This window comes from Eurosta solidaginis, chromosome 4 (assembly GCF_040869045.1).
Source record: "Eurosta solidaginis isolate ZX-2024a chromosome 4, ASM4086904v1, whole genome shotgun sequence".
Classification (NCBI taxonomy): domain Eukaryota; kingdom Metazoa; phylum Arthropoda; class Insecta; order Diptera; family Tephritidae; genus Eurosta; species Eurosta solidaginis.
The window spans coordinates 227,834,028-227,861,369 of NC_090322.1; the positions used below are offsets into that span (position 1 = coordinate 227,834,028).

Below are 27,342 nucleotides of genomic sequence, written 5' to 3' on the forward strand. Positions count from 1 at the left end.
AGATTCTGTGACGGTAACTGTTTTCTGTGAAAATGGGCCAAATCGGTTGAAGCCACGCCCAGTTTTTATACACAGTCGACCGTCCGAGCTTCCGTTCGGTCGTTAACACGATAACTTGCGCAAAAAACGATATATCTTTACTAAACTTAGTCCACGTACTTATCTGAACTCACTTTATCTTGGTGTAAAAAATGACCGAAATCCGACTATAACCACGCCCACTTTTTCGATATCGAAAATTACGAAAAATGAAAAAAATACCATAATTCTATACCAAATACGAAAAAAGGGATGAAACATGGTAATTGGATTGTTTTATTGACGCAAAATATAACTTTAGAAAACTTTGTAAAATGGGTGTGACACCTACCATATTAAGTAAAAAAAATGAAAAAGTTCTCTGGGCGAAATCAACAGCCCTTGGAATCTTGGCAGGAATACTGTTCGTGGTATTGCATATATAAATAAATTAGCAGTACCCGACAGATGATTTTTTAGATCACCCTGGTTCACATTTACATCAAAGGGCCACTCGCTTTTAAAACCCTCATTAATACCTTTAATTTGATACCCATATCGCACAAACACATTATAGAGTCACCCTTGGTCCACCTTTATGGCGATATATGGACAAGGCGTCCACCTATAGAACTAAGGCTGACTCCCTTTTAAAATACTCATTACCACCTTTCATTTGATACCCATATCGTACAAACACATTCTAGAGTCACCCCTGGCCCACCTTAATGGCGATATCTCGAAAAGGCGTCCACCTATAGACCTAAGGCCCACTCCCTCTTAAAATGCTCAGTAACACCTTTCGTTTGATACCCATATCGTACAAACATTCTAGAGTCACCCTTGTTCCACCTTTATGGCGATATCTCGAAAAGGCGCCCACCTATACACCGAAGGCCCACTCGCTTTTAAAATTTTCATCGACACCTTTCATTTGATTCCTATATCGTACAAACACATTCTAGAGTCACCCCTTGTCCACCTTTATGGCGATATCTGGAAACGGCGTCCACCTATGGAACTAAGGATCACTCCCTTTTAAAATACTCATTAACACCTTTCATTTGATGCCCATATCGTACAAGCACATTCTAGAGTCACCCCTGGCCCACCTTTATGGCGATATCTCGAAACGGCGTCCACCTGTAGAACTAAGGATCACTCCCTTTTGAAATACTCATTACCACCTTTCATTTGATACCCATATCGTGCAAACATATTCTAGAGTCACCCCTGGCCCACCTTAATGGCGATATCTCGAAAGGGCGTCCACCTATAGACCTAAGGCTCACTCCCTCTTAAAATTCTCAGTAACACCTTTCATTTGTTACCCTTATCGTACAAACACATTCTAGAGTCACCCCTGGTCCACATTTATGGCGATATCTCGAAAACGCCTTCACATATACAACTAAGGCACACACATTTTTAAAATACTAATTAACACCTTTCATTTGATACCTATATCGCACAAACAAATTCTAGATTTAGCCCTGGTCTACCTTTATGGCGATATCCCTAAATGGCGTCCATCCATAGAACTATGGCCTACTCTCTCTTAAAATACTCTTTAATACCTTCCATTTGATACACATGTCATACAACCACATTCCAGGGATACCCTAGGTGCATTTTCCTACATGGTGATTTTCCCTTATTTTGTCTCCATAGCTCTCAACTGAGTATGTAAATCAAAAGAACCTGTTTTCAGAAAAGATGAAATTTTTTTCAACGCAAATGAAACTTTTTTCATGTCAAAATAAACTTTCTTTCAAATCAAGTGAAACTTTTGTCATATCAAATGAAACTTTCCACTTCAAATGAAGATATTTTCATTTAAGCGAAACTATTTAAATTTAGCCTGTGGAAATCAGACACTGCCACCTAATTCCAAGTTGTTCGTGGTGAGTTTAAGGTGCAGTTAAGTAAAGCTCTGTTTGCTCCTAACACTTTGGTCGTTTCAATAAAATTGAATAAATAAAATAGCAAATTTAAAATCTAGTCAACTTTATCCGTATTTTGCTTAGACCTCAGTCATATGCAGGCGTCGGCGGCACTTGACCTAATTGTTATACTACTAAATAAAAAAAAATTTAATTTAACTGTATTACTTGATCAATCACTAGAAGGTCGGGCTAATACCTTAATGGTGTTTGTTACCGGAACGTACTGGATCTATATCCGGCAAAGGATCATCAACATCGATAACCCTCCCTAAAACATTCGGGGAGTGTCTTTATCGTTAATAAAACCACAACAACAACCAAACATTATTTAGTAAAGCAAGAATTTTCAAAAATATTTTGAAAAAATTTTAAGTTTATTCAAAACTTGTTTAAAACATTCCTTTATGCCACCGAACGATGAACTGTTATAAACTTTTTTTGTTTCCGTGGTATTTAATTACGTCTTTGCTCTGCCAGTTTCAAGATAGGGTTGCGTAAAAAATTTTGAACGAAAAGCCTTCATTCTCCATATTGAAGTTAAGCATTGTTTGTGATCAAGACCATGTCTTATATCACTTACATGTATGTATAACTTATTCTTGTGATAATATCCACACTTATTTATATACGCACAAATAAGGATGAATGTAAGTTTATAAACTGCATTATTTTGCTTTGGGTTTACTTTAAATTCTTCTCCTATTTTTATAAATATAATTATATACTCGGTTGTGCTGAGCAGGCATTAACAATTGAAATGTGTAACTTGGTAATCAGATCAACATCATATTAAAAATTTGCGAAATCGGATAATAACTCCGTAAATTTTTATGTATAGAAAGTCTAGAAGAACAACATACAATGGTATAACTCAGTAAATATTTGACAAATCAAAAATTACAAAATGCTGCAGGTTAAGCATATCAATTGTTTGACCTCCTTGATCATGGCGGAGTACTCACAATTCATCCAGGTATTGCAAGTAGTTGAATTAATGCAACTCTATCAGACCATAAATACGCTGAAAGGAAAAAAAACTGTTGATTTTACAGCTGAAGTGCGGGTAAATTCAATCGAAACTTTTCTCAATTGTATCCATCGCAAATTGTTGTTGAATCAATTTCGCACAAGTTGTTGATTCTGAATTCACCGTTTCAACAGTCAAATTAACAGTGAAAAAACTTACATCATACGTAAGCCAACGCTCTGTTAATTTAACAATTGTTACTGTCACTATAGGAATACAAATGAAAACTTTTAAAATAACAGCTTTCGCCAACATTAGGATAACAGTGAAGTCTGTTTTTATGACGGAGGATCCTTCTATGGTCATAATAACAAGGTAGTGAGCGCCGTAAGCGTAAGTCTCTCTTATATTTTTGTATTTGCATAATTTTACAGTTGTTCGCTGTGCAAATGACCTATAAAATCAGCTATTTTAACAGAAAAATCAGTTAGATTGTTTGAGAGCCTGTAATTTTTGTAAAGGAAAGTTTACTTCAGATCAATATTTTCACTTCTGTTAAAATAATTAAACCAAATACGTTCTTTACAAAAAACTCGGTTGAATTAACGTGATAAGTTTTGCCACAATTCTAATAATAGAGGTCTTGATTTTACTAGCTAATTTTTTGTCAGTGAAGCTTCACTCCTTACTAATATAAAGTCATATTCCATATATCTCCAGAGCTATTGGTATCAGCCACCCACTATTTTTTCTCGAGGCAGAAAAAAACGAGCAGAAAAAGTGGAACGAAATAGATGGAAAAAGAAATAAAAGAGAGAGGAAAAGAAAGAGGCAATACAAATAAATAAATGTAAGGCGCGATAACCTCCGAAGAGATTTTTTAGGCCGAGCTTATCTCCCAATTTGTGTCGTGCTCCTTTTAATTTTTCCTACAAATTGGCGGGACGGGACCTACTTGTTTTATGCCGACTCCGAACGGCATCTGCTAAGCAGATGAGTTTTCACTGAGAGCTTTTCGTGGCCGAAATACATTCGGAGTGCTTGACAAACCGGGGTGGGGCCGTGTGTAGAAGCCCACGAAAGTGGGGAAAGCTTCTGACCGCCATTCACCTGGGAATGGCCAGAGCGATTCTTTTGCATGCGGTTCAAGCAGCTCACTACTGCCGGTCGCTTGCGGCCAAGTATCCTCTGGATAGCCGCTAAACACCCGTTTAGCGGTGAGCTAATGTGAGAAGGCGAAAACCTGGCTAGGCCACTCTGACATAATCTGCTTAAGGGCTAGCCGGGGGAGATTTCATCGGCAGCGTCTGTACACCTCTAGGTGCGGCTGCACGCGGGCGTCTGTCTTGGAGCAAGCGGCTCGCTATATAAACGTGCCAAGTAATATTTTCACCCCCGCTGAGCGGGTTGTGCGCTGGGCTTGGGACCCGCCACGTAAAACCATACTCCAATGAAATATAACAACAAGCCTCGGATAAATACACTCTCTATTGATGACGACCATGGCAAACGTTTGAAGGACAATGAATTGAGGGCATGCACCTGGAACGTCCGCTCCCAGAATGGGATTGGTGCAGATGCCCGGCTGGTTGATGTCCTCGTCAAAGCAAAATCTGACATCACCGCCATCCAAGAAATGCGTTGGACGAAGCAAGGAAGAAAGAAGATCAAAAATTGTGACATATATTGGAGTGGCCATGCGAATAAGCGCAGTTTCGGCGTCGGATTCGTGGTGGGAGAGAGACTTTGTCGCCAAGTGCTGGCGTTCACACCTGTGGACGAGCGTCTCGCCGCTATCCGAATAAAAGCAAAATTTTTTAATATATCATTCATCTGCGCCCATGCGCCGACAGAGGAGAAAGACGATGAGGTGAAAGACACTTTTTATGAACAATTAGAACGCACATACGAGCGCTGCCCCCGTCATGATATAAAAGTCGTGCTTGGCGACTTTAACGCCAGGGTGGGCAAAGAAGGTGTTTTTGGCCCTACAGTCGGAAAGTTCAGCCTACACAATGAAACTTCTCCTAACGGACTGAGGCTGATTGACTTTGCCGGTGCTCGAAACATGGTCATATCAAGCAAGAGGTTCATGCATAAAAAGATACATCAAGCTACATGGATGTCTCCTGATCGAAATACTCGCAATCAGATCGTACACGTTGTGATAGACGGACGGCATGCCTCCAGTGTTTTAGATGTGCGCACGATCCGAGGACCTAACATCGATTCGGACCATTATCTCGTTGCAGCCAAAATACGCACCCGCCTCAACGCGGCTAAAAACAAGGAACAAAAAACACAAGGAAAGATAGACGTCGAAAAGCTTCAATCACAACAGACTGCCAATGATTACGCAACTCGACTCTCACACCTGCTCTCGGAGGGCACAACTCATCCTGAAGGAATACAGGAGCAGTGGGAGCATATCTCCAAAGCACTTCGTACTGCCGCCGAGGAAAAAATTGGTTACCGGCGGCCACGAAAACACAACTGGTATGATGAAGAATGCCGCGTTGCAACCGAAAGAAAAGATGCTGCCTACAGGGCTACGTTAAAAGCGAGCGCGATAAGAGGAGTGTGTGAACGCTATCGTGAGTTGAAAAGGGAAGCGAGACGCCTTTTCAGGAAGAAAAAAGCAGAAGCAGAAAGGCGTGAGTGCGAGCAGCTTGAGCTGCTAGCCACCAGGAATAACGCCCGCAAATTCTACAAAAAAATACGGCGACAGACGGAAGGTTTTAAGACCGGGGCAAACTCCTGTAGGAATGAAAACGGCGACCTTGTAACTGATGTCCAGAGAGTGCTTAGATTATGGAGGGAGCACTTCTCTGCTCTCATAAATGGAGGCAGCAATTCACCGCGCAGAGATGAAGAACCCGATCCCGCAATCGATGATGATGGAATATATGTCCCCCCGCCCGATTATGACGAAGTTAGAATAGCAATAACCAGATTGAAAAACAACAAGGCCGTGGGCGCTGATGGATTGCCTGCGGAGCTATTCAAGTTCGGCGGCGAGGAGTTGTTAAGGCGCATGCAGCAGCTTCTTAGCAAAATATGGGCGGACGAAAGCATGCCCGACGGTTGGAATCTAAGTGTTCTTTGCCCAGTCCACAAGAAGGGGGACACTGCAAAATGCACCAACTATCTTGGAATCAGCCTTCTTAATATCGCATATAAGGTCCTTTCAAGTGTATTGTGCGAAAGATTGAAGCCCACCGTGAACCGGCTGATTGGACCTTATCAGTGCGGCTTCAGACCTGGTAAATCTGCCATCGACCAGATTTTCACAATGCGCCAAATCTTGGAAAAAACCCGTTAAAAGAGAATCGATACACATCACCTCTTCGTCGACTTTAAAGCCGCCTTCGACAGCACGAAAAGGAGCTGCCTATATGCCGCTATGTCTGAATTTAGTTTCCCCGCAAAACTTATACGGCTGTGCAAAATGACGTTGAGCAACACCATCAGCTCAGTCAGAATTGGGAAGGACCTCTCCGAGCCGTTCGAAACTAAACGAGGTTTCAGACAGGGTGACCCCCTATCGTGCGATTTCTTTAATTTGATGCTGGAGAAAATTATACTAGCTGCAGAACTTAACCGCACTGGAACAATATACTATAAAAGCGTGCAATTACTGGCATATTCTGATGTCATTGATATCATCGGTCTAAACACCCGCGCTGTTAGTTCTGCTTACTCCAAGCTGGAAAAAGAAGCGGTAAAGATGGGTTTGATTGTGAATGAGGACAAAACGAAGTACCTGCTGTCATCGAGCAAAGAGTCAGCGCATATGCGCCTTGGCAACCACGCTACTGTTGGCAGCCATAATTTCGAAATAGTAAAAGACTTCGTTTATTTGGGAACCAGCATCAACACTAACAACAACATCAGCGCTGAAATCAAGCGAAGATTCAATCTTGCCAATAAATGCTACTTTGAACTAGGTCGGCAACTGAAAAGTAAAGTCCTCTCTCGGCGAACGAAAATCATACTCTACAAGTCACTTATCGTACCCGTCCTGCTATATGGGGCAGAAGCATGGACCATGACAACAGCAGATGAAGCGGCTTTGGGAGTGTTCGAGAGAAAAGTTCTTCGAAAGATTTATGGACCTCTACGCGTTGGCGATGGCGAGTACCGAAGAAGATTTAATGATGAGCTGTACGAGCTATACGCAGACATCAACATAGTCCAGCGAATTAAAACGCAGCGGCTGCGCTGGCTAGGCCATGTTATGCGAATGAAAGATGATGATCCGGCCAAGAAAGTGTTTCTATCGGAACCCGCCTATGGAAGCAGAGGTAGAGGGCGGCCCCCACTCCGTTGGAAGGACCAGGTGGAAAACGATTTAAACTCCCTTGGTGTGACCAATTGGCGCCGGTTGGCGGAGCGAAGGAGCGACTGGCGCGCCTTGTTGGACGGCCATAACCGTTTAGACGGTTAAGCGCCAATTAAGTAAGTAAGTAAGCTTGACAAACACTGCTGAGGGACCACGCCGCCTAGAAAAGTTTTCTTCTAACTGAAAAAACTTATTTCTAAAATTTTTATATTGCTTTGCCTGGGGCGTTAACCCAGGATCTTTGTTGTGATAGGCGGAGCACGCTAACATCACACCACGGCGTCAACCAAAAGGCAATAAGAGAAATTGGAACGAGAAGGAAAAGGAAAAGAAAAATTGGAATATCAATTATATAAGAAATAAAAATAAAAATAGATAAGAATAGGAAATGAGAAAGAAATAGGTAAATCAAAACGATATAATTATATAAATAAAAGTAGGATATAATGTAATAGCTGTATATTTTGGAGCACCATTGACTTTGCCCATTTGTACAAAGTAAAACTAATAAAAAGATGATAAAAAAATGTTAAGGACTACCTTTCTATAAATGGACCAAAAAAAGAAGGCAAATTTTCCTTTAAAAGAGATATAGTCTTGTTGAATTCTGACTAACACACTTTAACAATAGCTCTTGTAAAAGAATTTCGGGATTTAAAACTATAAAGGTGGAGCGCAATCTTTTAATTTAAGGCAAACCATGTACTTGGGATTAACTAATGGATTAACGCGCGCTCTACCATTATAATTGTAAATCCCAAAATTCTTTTACAAGAGGTATTGTTAAAGTTTTGTAGTCAAAATTCAACAAGGCTATGTCTGTATTAAAGGAAAAATTGCCTTCTTTTTTTGGTCCATTTATATAAAGGTAGTCCTTAACATTTTTTTTATCATCTTTTTATTTTCAATTTTTTAGTACTGCCTACAAAAAGGCAATTGCGAATTTGATTAGTAATTTCAGTAATTCCTAAGTGAACATTCTTATCTTTATTTATTTGTTCAAAATAGCAAGATTTAAGAGAAGTAGTGGAATTTTCGCTGACAACACTGGCAAAAACAACAGAATTCCACCTCTCATCATAACAAGAGAATTCCACCTCGTTTGTCAGCTACTTAATTTGCACAGGTGAAAATCGTGGTGAAATTCGTATACGCCTGTAAGCTAAAAGAATCGTGATGAAAGTCGCGTACGCCTAAAAGTATGCAAGTGCGTGTATTTAGTTGGGCCTTCAACGAGGTGGAATTCTACAACGCCTGCAACAATCAGGAGGCTAGCCATAAAGGTATGGCTTAATCTTCTAAATAGTTCGACTTGTGCATTACGTAGCTCAAATTTTTTGATCAAACATTGCATTGTCACCGAGTTTTAAACTATATTTCAGGTTTCAAGTCTCTAGATATCCAGGAAGTTAGTTAAAAATCGATTGCAAGATTCCCAATTTAAAATTAGTTTTCTCAATATTTCGATCCATGCGCCACCTAGCGGATTTTTTATTTTTTTGATAAAATATTGCATTGTCACCGGGTACTGACTTACGGCTCAAGTTTCATATCTCCAGCTCACCGTAAAGGCACATAAAAAACTACGTCATTAGTTATTGTTTCACCCATAACTTCATAGATATGGTTGGACCTCTCTTGTACAGTTAAGTTATAAATTAAGTAATAAAATTTAGATTTATTATTAGGTTTTAAGTTTTTGCTTCGAAGCTACAGCTCATTTGAAGCTTGAAGATATCGTAAGATCTCAGAACTGTAGCTATATAATTTCTGTAAAAAAAATTTAGTTAAAGTGGTCTGGCTAGACAAATGTGTACCCGTAAGGGTTAAATCCTAGAACTACTTCCGTGTGTGAATCGCTTCTTTTTTATACCCAGTTGCGCAGAGCTCACAGAGTATATTAACTTTGATTGGATAACGGTTGGTTGTACAGGTATAAAGGAATCGAGATAGATATAGACTTCCATATATCAACAAATTTGATTGAGCCATGTCCGTCCGTCCGTCCGTCCGTCTGTCCTTTAACACGATAACTTGAGTAAATTTTGAGGTATATTGATGAAATTTGGTATGTAGGTTCCCGGGTACTCAGATCGCTATTTAAAATGAACGATATCGGACTATAACCACGCCCACTTTATCGATAGCGAAAATTACGAAAAATGAAAAAAATGCCATAATTCTATACCAAATACGAAAAAAGAGATGAAACATGGTAATTGGATTGGTTTATTGACGCAAAATATAACTTTAGAAAAAAACTTTGTAAAACGGGTGTGACACCTACCATATTAAGTAAAAGAAAATGAAAATGTTCTGCAGGGCGAAATCAAAGGATTTGAATCTTGGCAGGAATACCGTTCGTGGTATTACATATATAAATAAATTAGCGGTACCCGACAGATGATGTTCTGGGTCACTCTGGCCCACATTTTGGTCGATATCTCGAAAACCCCTTCACATATACAACTACCACCACTCCCTTTTAAAACCCTCATAAATACCTTAAATTTGATACCCATATCGTACAAACAAATTCTAGGGTCACCTCTGGTCCACCTTTATGGCGATATCTCGAAAAGGCGTTCAACAATAGAACTAAGGCCCACCCCCTTTTAAAATACTCATTAACACCTTTCATTTGATACCCATATCGTACAAACATATTCTAAAGTCACCCCTGGTCCACCTTTATGGCGATATCTCGAAAAGGCGAACACCTAAACAACAACCACCACTCCCTTTTAAACCCTCATTAATACCTTTAATTTGATATCCATATCGTCCACCTATAGAAATATGCCCCACTCCCTCATAAAATACTCTTTAATGCCTTTCATTTGATACACATGTCATACAAGCACATTCCAGGGTTTCCCTCGGTTCATTTTCCTACATGGTTATTTTCCCTTATGCTGTCACCATAGCTCTCAACTGCGTATGTAATATTCGGTTACACCCGAACTTAACCTTCCTTACTTGTTTTTTTTTGTGTTTGTGTTAGGCTAATTATTGACCACTTTGTTGCTTTAGTGCACTAACACGGCTCGACGTTATCTAGTTCTAACCATCCGCATAGCTGGCGGAGTTCTGTACTCTGTACTGCCCCCTATGATCACTTCAGTTGCGCGCCGAGAAATTATGTGACAACTTCTTGGAATACTGATATTGACTCAGATCATCCTAACTTTAGTTTGGTCCAGCCACAAACGAGATTAGGCACTTTTAGACTACACTTACGGATGATCTCAGAATTTTGGTAAGACTCTTGGCTTTCGCTTAAACTTTAAGTTCTCTTACAGTATAGATATCATCACATTAAGTGCATTCTTAATCGGTTCAATCTCCGTTTGGATGACGAAACATTAGCCGTGTTTTTTTTTCACACGCGTATACGTTTACGTTTGCGCGTAAAAAAATGCTTATCCTCGCTTAGATAATGCTTAGGAGACCCATCTGGCGACAGTGGTTAAATAACTAGCTACAGCACAGTGTGTACCGAAAAGCGGAGACACAACCCTCTGATGGCCATAGGGGATAACATATAGCTGAATCAGTTGCGATGAACTGTGGACACGCATAGAATACATAGAATTAGTGTAGAGGGTGAAACAGAGAAACATATTTCAGTTACATCTGAGTATAATGCGTATTGAAATTAAGTAGGACAAATTTTATACGCAGCAATTTCAGAGGTGTATTTAAAGTTTGACGCTTAGCAATCCATATAAAGTTTAACCGTAAACGTCTATAGATTTAAAAAAAAAAACACTGCTACTATCTCTAGTTCTAACTCCTTGCAAAAATCCTCTACAAACCTTCCCAGCCAACGTCGACTTTTCTGTAAGCCAGCTAACTTGTCCACTGCCCCAGACGAGTCCAATTCCCCAGTCCTCATACAAGAAAATTAATGAGGAACTGACACATGGGGCAGTTTTCGGCATATAATAGTTTGTCCTATCTGGGACGGAATCTAATTCGGTAAGAATGGTAGTGTGGCCGAAGTCACAAATCCCCTACAACGTATCACGAAACTTGATCAAAGACCGGGCCACAATCGCCTCGTGTGTAATGTTTAGCGTGCCACCAAAGCCAAGGTAGGTGTTGCTCTAATAGCGCCGTTTATAAAAACCAGCGATATCCGCCCAGTGCGCTCCACTACAGCAGCATCTCATAGAGCATAATTGACTTAACTTCTATCTTGTCAGAGTCCTCACATCTAATAGCTTCATGGAGTACGACAGTGAAAGTACTTTGGAAAGTACTCTCACGTATGTACTCTATGGAATACTCACAAACAAAGCGAGAGTGGGATCACCTATTCCTCTCCTAGGACATCGCAATGTTAATTGGAGCACATTTTTTGTATGAATACAGATTTGTTTTGGAACACTCATATACTCCCAAAGGAGTATTCCTTACACTATTTATGGAGTACTCGCGTTTTTTTAAGGGTACTACAATTATATCGAACAGACATACATACTTAAGAGACATTTTCGATAAATATAAAATAAACAAGTAAACCGAACATTACATACCCAGCTGTGCCCTTGAAACGCTGTTGTTGTTTGCTTTGTGCGGTTAATAGTGTTATAAGGCTGCGTAATGGTACATATGCATATTAGGGTGGATCGATTTGTATGGACGAAAGTTGACCGATATCGCACCATCGATTTTTCAATAGGATTTGGGCTCAAGAAAAAAAGTTCCCCAGCGCATAGCCAAAAAAATAATTTTCGAGCCTGCGAAATTTCATTTTTTCGATTTTTTTTCGACTTTGATTTTTTAGGTTTTTTTCATGACCTACTAAAAGATTTTCATTTGATTGTAAAATTTTCATGTATACCATGTCCGACCCAAAAATGTCCGCTAAAAACGTTGGCGATAACAGTTTTTTGAAAAAAAAAATATTTATATATATATTAGGGCGGGTCGATTTAAAAATCGCCCATTGCTCTGTGAAAATCGTATTCAAGGGATTAAAATAAGAAACTTTGCCGAAGGAACCATACCTCTAAAACGAATTCTGATGCCCCCTCCCAGGTAGGGGCAAATTTTGAAAAATCCCACTTTGACCCATTTAGAGTGCTCCAATCGACTCCAAATATATGACCGACCCCCACTAACTTTGGAGGCCCGACCCACCGATGCCAGTGGCACACCCCCTAGAACCCCCCTGGGGGTTCGCCATACAAACATTTCAAAAAATTGCCGGTTTTGCACTTCATATGAAAAAATCAGCACAAACTTATCCATACCACTTGAAAAGAGGTGAACCACTGCGTATACGTAACATTTTATTATTACGTATAAACAAATAAAAAAATTTGCAATAAAATAATTTGAAATGTTTGTATGGTGAACCCCAGGGGGGTTCCAGGGGGTGTGCCACTAGCATCGGTGGGTCGGGCCTCCAAAGTTAGTGGGGGTCGGTCATACAATTGGACTCGAGTAGAGCACTCTAAATGGGTCAAAGTGGTATTTTTCAAAATTTGCCCCTGCCTGGGGGGGGGGGGGGGACATCAGAATTCGTTTTAGAGGTATGATTCCTTCGACAAAGTTTCTTATTTTGATCCCCAGAATATGATTTTCACAGAGCAATGGGCGATTTTTTTGCCTCCCCACAAATCGACCCGCCCTAATATATATGGTACCTATACATATGACAATTTTTTTAGTAGGTCATGAAAGGAACCTTAAAAATCAAAGTCGAAAAAACTCAAAAAAATTAATTTTCGCAGGCTCGAAAATTAGGTTTTTGGGTATGCGTAATGGAACTTTTTTTCCTGAGCCCAAATCCTATCGAAAAATCGATGGCGCGATATCGGTTAAGTTTCGCCCATACTAATCGACCCACCCTAATGTATATGGTTCTATTCTAAACTCATTTTCGGTCGAAAGAAGCAAAAAAGATACAGAGGCTACCACTCACGAACTTGAGCGTGTAAAAATCCAGTTTAAAAGTTGTAGGTAGTTATGAAAAAAATGCTTATGCCAAACTTCTTTCGGATTTGGAGATATTTGTTCGATTTATAGCATTGATTTTGATTATCTTCACTCAGTCTTTATAATTTTGCAAGGGTATTGTCTCTGCCAAATGTCAATGTTATGTCTTTAAGGGCCATAAGGCATGTTAAAGTTACAAATTTTCTTCTTCTAAATATGGGTGGTGCCATGCCCATATTTCCAAATTTTTTTAATTTTTCTAACTTTTCGATATCGTCAATGCCAACGATTTGGGTTCAGATAAGCCCGTATACCGAATTTGGTTTAGATATCTCATCTATTTGCTCTAGTCATCGTGTTAGCAGACGGACAGACGGACGAACGGACATGGCTTTCAACTCAGTTTGTCAGTTAAATTACGCTTAAACTTATTCTGCAGTTTTCAGTCTACTTTAACTGAAGTTTCAGCTGAGCTTAAGCGGTCGATCTGGCGGGGTTAAATACTAGTTAACTTATCCGTGATTTGCGTTCGTTCGAAATGGCGTCGAATATAGCCAACAAGCATAAAGCGAAAAATGCTATTACTTAAGTTGAAATAAAATAATTAAAAAAAAATTTTAGTTAAACGGTTTTATTGAAAACAAAACTTACATGAAGTAATAATAATACGAAAAGCTGGAAAATAATTAGGTAGGTTCTAGGTACTAGTCATCACACTCCTTATCAATCTAGGGCGTTGATCAGATAATTAAATAAAAGCGTTGGGCCCGTGAAATTTCTAAAAATGTGAGGTGTAGCATAACCTGATTAAGGTTCAGGTGGTCTTACTTATGACTATCAATAGAAATATGACGCGTCCAACGCTTTTATTTAATTGTCTGATCAACGCTCTAAATTGATGAGGAGTGTGGTGACTAGTACCTAGGACCTACCTAATTATTTTCTAGCTTTTAGTATTATTATTACTTCATGTAAGTATTGTTTTCAATAAAACCGTTTAACTTAAAATTTCTTTTTTTAATTATTTTATTTTAAATTTTTTAGCCTTTATTTAATTGCCTATTATTTCTCATTCTATTTAGTTCATTTAGTGACTCATTATTACAAGGACTCTTTCCTGGCAATTTTTTACAATCTAAGTCCTCAATACATAATCCTTCCAAAGACTTTGCTCGACTCTGCGCCACGTAGGCTTGTCCCTTCTCCAACTCCAAAATATTTTGATGTCAATTCTTCCGGACTCTATGTAATATTTGTTCCAAATATGAGCCAAATCGGACCACAAATACGATTTTTGTGAATATCTCGATCTTTGCACCACCTAGCGGCGATTTTTTTCTTATTATTGCATTGTCATGGGGTTGTGAACTATATTCCAAGTTTCAAGCTTGTAGCTTATAGGGAAGTTACTTAAATTTCAATTACAAAATTCGTGCCAGCCAGCCAACCATCCATCCAACCAGCCTGTCAAGTCAAGCTAAATAAAACCGTTTAAAAAACTTTGTAGCCTTCTTGCTATACAAGGAAATATTTTTTGGACACCTGTGTCCCATGTGCGTGGAAGGGTTAAAAGTACGGTCATATTGTACACGTATCACTTAACCTATGTGAACTTAATACAGTAGGCGCTCACAAATTAGAACCACTTTGTTTTTAGGATGATTCTAATTTCTTAAAATTCTAATTCCTGTACGTGGTTTTATTTGTATAAAACCTTAAAAATTAAGTCAATTTGCACTAAAAAACTACAACGAAATCTTGTATTATTCACTTTTATTTATAAAAACGATAAAATATAAGATAACAATCCAGTACAATACATATCACATGTTTTTTTATTAAATATACACATATGTATATATACGCTGAATCAAAACAAGATCCAAAAAACAAAAACTCCAATTACAATAAATATATTTTTTCATTAAAAATACATAAAAGATCGATTGAAAAGTTCAGAAATGAAACAAAAACTTCATAACTAATATTCAGCGATGTGCAATGTTTTTTGTTAGCCGTATGATAGGTATTAGCTGATTGCAGATGGAGCCACATCAAATTCTAGGGCTAACCGCTTCCCTTGAACACCTTGTCAAGCTTTTCCAAGATCTGAACTTTGGTTTCCAAGGGCAAAATATTTTTCTTACATTTATTTGGCATTTTAGCGAATTACTTTACCAAAACTCGTGCACGCGCATCGAATTTCACACAAAAACTAACAAAAGCTGTACAGAACCGTGACGAAATTCTAACGACTACCGAGCGTTTGAATAAATTGGATTCCCCTTTTTATATATATTTTGCAACAAAAAACAAAATACGCTCAGAAATTAGAATTTTCGATTCTAGTTTCAGATCGTGTAACGTATTGAAAAGGTTGATTCTAATTTCTCGACATTCTAATTACTAAAGGTTCTGATTTATGAGCGACTACTGTACCACAATTCAACTGTACAAATATAGAAACGAACAATTAAATACAACTAAAATTTCCTTTGAAAAAGAATAGCCAAATATTTATGCGCTAATTTCATTTCGCTGGAATAAACATAAAAACATTGACTTTGCTGTTTTGGTAGAACAAAAGCTGTTTGTTTAACTGTTTTAGAATTTGCTTTACTCTTGACGCATTAAACGTAAAAAATTATAAAAAAATAAAAAATTAATTAATGCTTGGCGCAATTTATCACACAGAAAATTTAGGTCGAACTTCTCTTCGAATTTGCATCTTGCTCCCTTTTAATTTTCCCTTCAAATTAGCGGGATACATGTTTTATTTTCATACTAGAAATACGCTTGGATTGTACGCCAATCACTGCCGAGCATCGACCGCGCTTAGACAAACTTTTTTCCAATTGAAAAACTTGCTTTGAATTTTTGATGTTGTTTTGACCAGAACTTGAATTCAGGACCTTTGGTGTGGTATGCGAAGCACGCTCCCACCACACCACGACGGCCGCTTTTTATCAATAAGTAGTTTGAGATTGTGGCAGGCACACGGCTAAAAGTTTGAGCCTAAATCTGATGCATTTTGGACATATGAAAAAACCAATTTTTGTTTAAAATATGGATTATACCGGTCTTCCTGAAAATGAGTGCATAGAACTGGGTTTGAATTTGAAACTGGAGAAGTTATAAAGAAAAGAGAAGGCAGCTCCCTGAAATCCTTTCAATCAGTAACTAGTGATAAACATTTCTGGTTCGGAACTAGACCTAATTAGCCAAATAACTACAAGTTCGGTACTAACAAGTTTTTACACAGTTACAAAATCGACAACTTAGGTTTTTATTTTTCGTATTTAATTTGAGAAATATGGTATCTACAAAATAACTGTTACCAAATTTAAGTAACTTCGACTATGAGTATGATTTCTTTTCCCAAACTTTCTCACTGGCTCGGAGGTATCGATAAATGCTCTAATATCGTATAAGAAGCAGCATTTAGAATTTATCTTCGGTTCGGAACCAACGAAATAGTACCACCTATTACAAATAGTAACAACTAAGCTGTCATTTTTACACTAGTTTTGAACTGCTGAAATAGTTCAAATAAATCAACTAGTTCTAAAGTGGAAATATTTGTACAGTTCGGAACTATAAAAAAGTGAATGCAACTCGAACCAACTAGGACATCACCATGTTAAATATCCCAGATGGAAGCATGTAAAAGATATAGAGGGCGAACTAGTAGAGGTTCCGAATGTACAAGAAACGCACCAGTTTTGAACTAGAGATTTTTCCTACAGCGTTGCTCTACCTACTGTGTTAGAAATCATTTCATAACACCTTATGAGTATAACAAAATTTTTTTTAAAAAGGTTCGATAATTTGCAGCACTTTTCACAGATAAATTTTGTGTTTCTTTTGAATTTTCGGAACCAAATTTAAACCCTTATGATTTGTTTGGAAATCAGACGTTTCCATGCCAGTTTTATTTTTAGATTTTTGAAACCCTTTGCTTTTGCTTCAAACCCAGAAGTGACTACAAGTTTGTATTTTTTGATTTTGTTTTAAAACAATTTTTAAATTTTAAACTTATTATTTATACAAGTTTTAAATTGAAATTGAATAAAATTGAAAGACAATATTAAAATGAAAGTTTTCCAATTTAGTAGCAAAATGTTTCAAAAGTGTTTAAACCGGTTAATGGTTAAAAATTTAGGATCAGATTTCTAACAGTGCACCCGAAAATTTCATCGAGCTTCACCGCTCTATATAAATAGCGCCCGCAAAACATTTCTTGCTATAGTTACTTTATACTTCTTAGCAAGCAGCGAAAAAAAAACAGAAACCGAAATGAACTTAAGCAATTATTTCGCGATTCTGGCTGTGGTGCTTATCTGTCTGTTGGCCCATATATATTCGGAAATTGATGATCGGCGTTATTTGGTAGCATTACTTAATAGGGAAAAATATCATTGCGCTGGGTCATTAGTGACTATGCAAATAGTGATCACAGCTGCGATATGCCTGAAAGATGTAAAAACAAATTTACTGAAGGTTGAAGCTAATATAACTAATGCATTCTACTTCCATGGACCACATCGCAAAGTGAAGAAAGTATTTTATCAAAATAATTTAAAATGCAGAAAAAGCAACACGGATATAGCTGGAATTAAGCTGAAGAAAGCTTTTAAAAATAAGGATGGAGTGAAGCCAATACCACTTTGCGAAAAGCAACTTTCGGTGGGCAAAAATATACAAATTAGTGAATGAACTGAATCACAATCAAAATACTACCGAGAGCGTTCTCAACTCGTAAAAGATAACGATACTATAGTGGAACCACAGAAATGTGTGGATTATCCAGAAGGAAAAAATATGTATTGTGTTAAAGCTGGCTGTGGAGGGTGTCTTGATGATTCCGGAGCACCGGGCATCGTGAATGGACAACTTTGTGCGGTGGGATTATTTTCGAATCATGGGAAGTACGGAAAATTGAAACTTTATGTAAATGCAGCTGAACCAGAAGTTCTGGGTTTCATAAGAGAATTGATGGATAATGAAAAATCTGGATGTTGGTTTTTTTTTTAAATAAATTATAAATTATATTATATAATAAATGAAGATTTAACTTTTTCAATAAGTTTGTCATACGATTTGATTTAATAAAAAAAATAATTAACTTAACTCATTTGTATTTAATGAAGCTAATTTAGCTACACGGTTAAAAGCTTGAGCTTAAATCTTTAACTTTTTTGCACACCAAATAAAATTTGGTTTAAAATTTAGATGGCACTTATTTTCGTGAAGAAAAAATTACAAAAATCTTCTTGTCTGCACAATTGCTTGTGGGGATATATGCTATATATACAACCGATCTCATCCAATTTTACAGACAAAAATATGTGCAATATACGAAAGTATATGGTGAAATTTGAAGCTTGAATCTTATAAATCGAGGAAGATATGACAGAAATTCTCTTTCCTGAAAAATCGGTTTTATGGGGGATATATGCTATAGTGGTCCGATCCGGCCGGTTCCGACAAATGTCTAATCGGACAACCTAAATAAACCCGCTCACCAAGATATCTCAAAAATTGAGGGACTAGTTTGCATATAAACAGACAGACAGACAGACGGAGATGGCTAAATTAATTCAGCTCGTTATCCTTATCATTTCATTATACTAATTGATGGGTATAGCTATTTTCCTTTAAGGACTTACAATTTTGAGATTTGTGACAAAGTTAATATACCATTTTATTTTCATGAAAATTATAAAACTCGTTAACTTACTTGTCACGATTTCATTTTAACTCACCATCTTCAGCATAACTTTCGCTACCCTCAGCACCACACATTTTCTTTGCTAATGCTTGCTGTGTCTGACGCTCAATCTCGTGTATATCGCCAATTGTTAGGCCATACCATTCATCTTGCCACGCCCATGCCTGTCGATGTACACGCACCATAGTTTTTCGTAAAGCTACATCATGTATGAATTTTTCAATCTTTGTTTGCATTCCCCAATAACGGAACTCAACGCGACAAATTTTATAGGCGCACATCAAGGACATATTACGAGCTGTTGTTTCTTGCATTTCACCTAATTAATTTTCTCAGATACAAATAGCTTTGGGTCTTCTTCTTTAACATAGTCACCGCCAAACAATTGATCTTTGACAATGTCAATTAAATCTATGGAGGGGGGAGAAACACAAAAATAAATCTTCAGAAATAGGATAAATTTCTAGCAAAAGTTCTATTGATAATGCTCTAGATCTGGGGTTACTATTCTAATATTTCTATGCTTCTCTTTTCATACGTGCTAAGAATTTGTGTGGATTGCCGCCTTAACCTATATGGAAGGCGAAAGTCTCGCTTGCGATCGGACAGCCAGCTTACCGGGTAATAACCCTCAAACTGAAAAAGGTTCCAGGAGGCAGACGCTACAGAGAGGAGAAGAGCCTGAGATCAAATAAATAAATGCAAGGCGCGATAACCTCCGAAGTGGTTTAAGGCCTAGCTTCCCTTCCAACTTGCGTCGTGCTTCTTTTAATTTTTCGGGTAAGTAGTGTGGGCATGGCAGAGGAATACCAATTGAGAACTTTAATACAGAGAGAGAGAAAATTATTGATAACACATTAATTCCACTAAATTAGGAAACTGTTGAGGGAGGCATTTGGAAGCCAGTAAGAAGTAACAACAATTTCTGCTTGCTCTGAGAAGCAAAAAAGATATCATCTAGGAAGTCCAGCCAGCTGCAAAGATGGGCGAGGTGACGAAGAAATGTCCGACTGTAGCGCTGCTTGTATACAGAAAACCGTATAGGCCAGGGCTCGCTGCAATGTGGAGATCTATAGAGAGAAAGCTGAGATAAATAATCAGTATGAAGCGGGACAAAGTGAACTGGCCCCTAAACTCCATATGAGAGGAAGAAGTGGTGATTAGAAAGCTAGTACCAATTACCCGAAACGCTAAGGAACGGTTCCAGTTGTGTATTGAAGTCGGGCGACATACTGTGCGTGCAGCAGCAGAACCAAAGTAACCAACACGACACTGGAAGACACGTGTCATGCCTCGACCAACAGAGGAGGGTCAGAACGACATCCTCCAAGTCAACAGACCGGCTCCGCCGGATAGTGTATACACGAAGTTTTTCAAATATGTCTCGGAGCATGGGCACTTTTCGTGGTTGTTGTTGATTTAACAGCGCTTCGCCCTGCTTAGTCGATACACTTAATCAGTCCAATAATGGAAATGAAATGTGACGACTTACACAGGCTTATACTGAAATAACAGTCTCTGGTCGGGAAATCACCGAGTCACTCCTATATATAGGGTTTCGTCAGTATGGTCATGTGCAGTATTTTTTGCGCCTTAGAAAGAGAATAGCACGTCAGAAGCAGGGGAGCAGGAAAGAGAAATCGAAACCCTTACATTATCGGTATAGAAGAATGAGGTAGATATAAAGATGGATGTTGAGAGTCCTGCAAGTAAATCTCCAACACAGGAAAGTGGCTTTTATCTAATTCTCCTCAATATTGAGGTGGGTTTCTTCGATATGGCGCTTTTCAAGGAGCCACGGCTTATCTGCGCCCAGTGCATCAAAATTCGATTGACTACGTCAAATCAGGAAAAAAGCTGCAAATGCGATAAGAAAACTTCGAGAATTGGAGAATTAACAGAAATAAAAAACAAACTGCTGATGGACACCATTTGCACGCACCATGGGCACAAACTCTAAAAGCTCCAAAATCTTTACATCGAATAACAGCTTTAAGAGTAGCCTTCGCTTACCGAACCGTTTTGGCACCGACCGTAAACATCCACCTCGATCGCTTATATAAAAAAGGCAGACGGATGAAGAGCGCATGAAAGTTGTAAACCAGGAAAGCTTTAAGTTTGTTTATGTGGATTTAGAACCGGCAGTGGCCTGAAATCATCCCTGTTAATACTTGTTGTTGTTGATGTTGTAGCGATAAGGTTTCGCCCCGCAGGTTTAGGGAAGTGTTATCGATGTGATGGTATTTTGTCGGATACAGATCCGGTATGCTCCGGTAACACAGCACCATTAAGGTGCTAGCCCGACCATATCGGAAGATTTACATTGCCAAACTAAACCTCCAGGCCATCCCTCCCTTCCCACCCCCAATTTCCATGAGGACGACAGGCATACCAACCGCGGGTATATTCTGACCCCATAACCCGCTGGGGGCCCTGTTAATACTCTCAGACCGCTCTTGTGATGACTTATTCCATGTTGTATTCCCTGGCATTGAATTTGACTGTAGTCATGATGTGGTTTGAAATCAAAACTCTTATCTAAGATGAACCTGTTTTGCCTGGGTCATATTTTATCGTGTTAGACAATTGCTACTGGCTTTAAGCCTAATACTTTGTTCACGATGTACCCAAGCCAACATGATGTCACTAGCTGATGAGAGGCTCAATATCCTCACACACTCAAGGAATCATTAAGGCTTTGCCTGAGGGTAGGAAACAATTTTAGTTAAGTGAAATGGGGCTTTCACTTAGTCAAGCAATCTTCTTATTTGCATTGAAATATGCTCGAAAAATTTCTCAGTGTTATAGGTATATTGGATCTTTCTTGCGGTACTGGTTAACGTTACCTTCTCCAAAAGTCTTCCTTAATCCCCAGCGAGTTAGGGGGCTTGGAATATACCCGCGGCAGTTATGCCTATCGTAAGAGGCGACGAATAAACCGCCAAATTGATTTAATGAGTTGTGTAGCGTAACCCTTTTAAGAGGTTGCCAGCGCAATTTATAGCTTCTCAAACCCAATTGACAACCTCAGCTACCCGTGTCGAATCCCATTTCCTTAATGGTGATAGTTACCGGAATGTACGGGACCTATATCCGGCAAAGGACCATCAACATCGATAACACTGCCCGCAACCTTCAACAACAAAGTATTCTGTATCTACATTAAGCAGGGTGCACGGGCTGCCGGTTCGGTTAAAATCCGTAGGGGTTGGCAAGTACGCAAATATCAAATAATAATAGAGACACATGACAAGCGCTGCAGTTTGACGAAACCTTTCAACACTGCCATTAAATTGCTTAGCTCCCCAGGGCTCGTTTTATATAAGTTACACAGCTGGCTGGTGGGACAATGCTAGGTGGCAAGTGGCATGGCGAAGAGCTATAGTAAAAACAAGTAAGGAGGGCTCAGTTCGGGTGTAACCGAACATTCCATACATTATTACATTAGTATTACATATAAGAGTGAGCTAACTGGCGTGGTCTTTGTTTTACAGGCAGTGCCGCGATTTGGCAACCGATATCTTGGGCAACTTTATGGTCGCATCCACCACAAATACAACAAAAATTTACATCGACTACACGAAATAACTAACATCCACCGGCGATCCAAACAAAACCGTCAACACGAATTTCTTCAGCCGCACACACATTGACAACACAATCACATTCATCGATCCTCTCAAGCATCCACCCACATACACCGGAAATCTATCCACCAAACGCCTTCTACATCCACACATCGATACACTAGCATTCACCTGCAGTCCACTCCAAAATTGGTAACATACTTTTGCACTCACAAATACAAGCTACACTGGGATCACCAATCATTGCACCGCGTTACACACATTCTGTGCTATGGACCAAATATACTTTTTCGGAAAGGGGAGAAAAAATTAAAATACACGTGTATCGGCGATTTTCATGTACACGTCAGAATTTGTATGTCCGTCTGCCCGCCTGTGTGAAAGATTTTGGATCGATTTTTAACCCTTTTCCGTGATCCAATCGAGCTGAATTTTTGCAGCCAGACTCATGGAAATGTCTGTATCACGTCAAATAAAAAAAAATAGATTTTTATCAATTCTTTTGAATGTTGGCGTTAAGCCACAAAGACAATGCAGCCGTCTCACCCACGTGGAGAAGAAGAAGAAAAATAAAAACACCTAACACCTTAAAGATAGTTACACTCACTGCACTCATTAGGTCTACACGACTATCCGGGCCTCCCTGTGACGCTATATCTCGGGATATTTCACGGTTTCTCCATTATTTTGTATACTTTTTCCGGGCAGCCGCGAAGTTCCACGCACCCGCTTGCGTAAGCGGAAATAATAATAAGTTACAAATTAACACTGCAAGAATTCACTGCAGTTTTAGGTCGGGTTGTTGTTTTGACTTCTCTTTTCTTTGCAGCTAGCTTTCGGATGATACCATTGGAGAGTACAAGCGAGGTGAGTTTCAAAAGCATGCCCAAAGTATGTATATATGTGTCTAGTTATGTCGAATAACAATTTTTTACCAATACCATTAACACGCGCTTATACATAAATTAATTCCCACTGAGCGGTGTGACAGTTTTTTTGTTAGATACTCAGCGTAGAGAACTGGGAGTAGGCTCGCAGATATACATATATATACCCGGTAGCGCCTCATTCAAATCGTTTCTTTTTCTTTTTTTTTATATTCTTTTTTTTTTATTATTATTTCGTTAGCTTAATGTGAAAATGTGCGAAGTCTACTTTTACGAATTTTGAGGAGACGAAAAAAAAAGAATAATTTTTGAAATAACCTTTTTTTTCAAAATTGTGAATGAGGATACCTTAGTTACAATACTTTGGAGTGTAGAAGCTTTGAAAAAGATTAATAAAAATCATGTATGATAACTCAGCAGCTATTTTATAACTTAGCACAATTTCCGCACCCAAAAAAAATTTTTTCTCCTGACTTAGCACTTTTTACTCAATATGTTTCCCCATCACTCCTCACTTTTAATGATTGAAGTATAAGACTAAAGCTATATATTTCACAAAAAATACTATTTATTTGTCAAACTATTTCTAACGGTTCTAATCTGGACTCTTTTGCCGGATAGTGCGCAGACAATAATTTATTTTTAAATTCAAACAAATGATGTGTTGTGTCTTATTCCAAAAAGACAACAGCCACATACTTCATCTCCAAACTAAATGCTAAATATCTTAATCGTTGTCAAAACAGTAAAGACTTGAGTGTAATTTTTAACTCCAAACTCTATTTTTCTAGTACCGTTGAAATTTGTTTATCTTTGCACCGAACGAAAAAACCAAAAATATTGTGTACCCACATGCATTAGAATAAGATACAATAATAAAATGTTTTAAAATTTCACCAAATATGCGTACAAAATTCAACTCAATTTACAGAACAATAAACTAAATTATCAACAAACAAAACAGAAAAAATAACGCAACATTCATTCGATTTCGGGCGTTATAACGTACGCCGGGTATATCTAGTAGTTAATAGTGAACAACGGAAATACTGCTTATAAATTTGCTATAAAATCCAATGTTACTAAGCTCTTGATAGCGCGCCTATAAGTATTCTATACAATTAGGATTAAAAACTTTAGAATTAGTATGTAAATAATGGTGTATAAAAGGAATAGCAATATAAAAGGCAACGCTTAAAGACCAATTGCATAGCGATCAGCGGGGCATTCGTATAGCTGAATGGATAAAGGCATCTGCCTTTACACTAGTATAAAAAGTATGAGTGTTGGAGATTTCGAGTTCAATACTCAGCTTCCGAGAATCTAGCTGATGAAGGAGTGAAATTCAGAAACATGTCCTAGTAACCATCGCCGTTTGTCAACTTTGTAATTTTTCTCTAATATCAATAGCAATGAGTTAGATGTCACTGCATCATACATAATCTGCCTCTAAGAAAACAATTTTTTTTTATTTCTTGATTTTTATTTAATTTATTGTATTTCTTTTCAACACAAATACTTTTTGCATCATACATATATGTATAAGTAATAGTTAACAAATAATATAAATTTTAGATAGTAAACGTATTCATATAATATATATGTAAGTATATCTAGGTATGTATGTATGTAGGTATATAATTAGAATTGCTTACGCATATTTGTTTCGATTTCAAACGCGAAATTATTTTTGCGTATAGCAAGTACCACGAAGTAACAGTTTCACACTTTTAAAATTTTAACAAATAACTTGGGTTTTATTAATTAACTAACACTTTTTACATACATACTTATATGCCGAACATATTTATATTTGTATGCTTATTAGGGTGTTTTAGGTGACATATTTTATTTTTGTTCGTCTTATGTGAAAATTTTGATTATAATATAAAACTCATATATTATGACATTTTAAAAAAATATCAAGTTTTGTTCATTAAAAAATGCGTTTTTGCATGCCTTTCTTATATTGAATTTTTTTATATTTTTTTCTAAATAACAAAGGGTTTTGTGATTTGGTATAGCTGCATGGCTGCAGCGTTTTGTTTTGAAAATCTGTATATGGAGTTTTATTGTATATGAAAATATTTAGTTTTTAATTAGTTTTTATGTGGCTTTACGCTTCTACATACATATATACATCTTAGTTTTTTTATTATCCATTTAAACTTGCTACTTTTCTTTTCAATGAGTATATTTTCATGAAAATGTATGCATTTTTCTATGTATTTCATTATGTTTATGAGTTCGAATATATCTTTAATATCTTCGTACATATTTGACTTTTGTAAATATTCAACAGCTTGTTTTTTTCGAGTCCATAACAATTGGTTTTTAAGTTTGTTTTGTACATACTTAAGCTTGATTCATTTATTACGCAAAAGATCAAAGTATGCCCTTTCATATTACACTAAAAAATGCCGAAATACTACAATTAATTTTTTTAAGAATATAAAGCAGAGTAGATAGAAAGAAGTGGCAATTTTTATCAAACTTGGTCATTGAAATTCATCTTTTTTACTTTCGATATATGTTCGATATAAAGAATTTTTTAAGTGAAACCATTATGAAATGCATATACAGGTGTTCTAAACACGTTGACTTTTTTCCTTATTCTGCCAAATTCGGCATCCATATTTTAGAGGGTTATCTATCATGCAGAACTGTCTTTCAGTTCTACTACGATCGGATTAGATTTTACTATACGTTTAGAAATATAATAACTATATAAGCACCTACTAGAATTGTTTAGCCAAAAAGATTAACTTAATTTTGTGTTCCAATATAGAAAAAATTTTGCAGAAAACTAATTTTTGTGGAATTTTCTAGAGAAATAAAGCAATCGAAGTTCAATACTTTTTTAATACAATTAAATACTGGAAAATACAGCTACCGAAAAAGTGAGGTTATGTCGCTGGCATGACCTCTATTATTATATAATGACTGAAAAACAGTTCCGAGATATAACCGTTCTCTCTTCTCGTCGGCCATGATTTATTTTTTGAAGTTTTCCGCAATTTATTTTTTAAAAATCAATATCCAAACCAAGGCGAATCCATACCAGGTGGTGGCAAAGCGAATTCAACCAATTCGCCGTGCAAAAGAATGTCAAGTCAAAGGAACATTTTATTTGATTTCGATTAACGCACATATTAAAGTACATACAAGGCGCTGTGTGGACAATAATCAAGAAAAAGCAATAAGCCTTTGGGATAACAACACTTGGTACTGGATTCGCCTTGGTCCAACAAAAGTAAAACAAAGAAATACACAAAATAAAATATTCAAATTTGTTTGTACCTTGCACATGTCTTTATCGTGATGCAAACCAAATTTAAAAAACGTTTTCAGAAAAATCCGAAAATTCGTGAAAATTTACTCAACTTTCGAACTTCGTATTTGGAGTTCCCTGAAAGTTTCGTAGAACAATACATTTTAGTGTACCAAAGTAAGCGTTGTAGGTAGGTCTCTTAAAATTTGCATTGATTTTTTTTTTTTTTTCAAAAGATGTTTCAGATTTTCGTCCATATAAAAAAATATTTCACACTTTGTATGGTGGAGAATTTAAAACACCATCCGGAATGGAATTGTCAAAAATCATTACACGTTTTTAGAGACATATAAGATATTGCATCCGTCGTGTTGTGATGGTAGCGTGCACCGTCTACGGTTGCAGTTCGGAGTCGGCATAAAACATGTACATAGGTCCCGTCCTGCCAATTTGTAGAGAATATTAAAAAAGGAGCACGACGAAAATTAGAAGAGAAGCTCGGCCTGAATTGAAGAAATTTGATAACCATTACAACTGCTATTTTTTTGTTAGAAAAATGAAAAAGGTTTTTCTTCAAACAAAAAAACAAAAAAAAAAAAAAAAAACAAGTAAGGAAGGCTAAGTTCGGGTGTAACTCAACTGAG

At 37.5% G+C, this 27,342-nt stretch overlaps 1 protein-coding gene across 1 annotated transcript in view; it reads left to right on the forward strand.

Moving 5' to 3' along the window:
- The window catches only part of LOC137248797 (protein retinal degeneration B-like), a 35,629-nt gene extending 16,051 nt beyond the window's left edge, over positions 1–19,578 (forward strand). Inside the window, exon 11 of the mRNA XM_067779697.1 lies at positions 19,500–19,578. Coding sequence (XP_067635798.1) covers positions 19,500–19,578 — 79 coding nt within the window. The remainder of the gene's footprint in view (positions 1–19,499) is intronic.
- Positions 19,579–27,342: the final 7,764 nt, after the last annotated feature.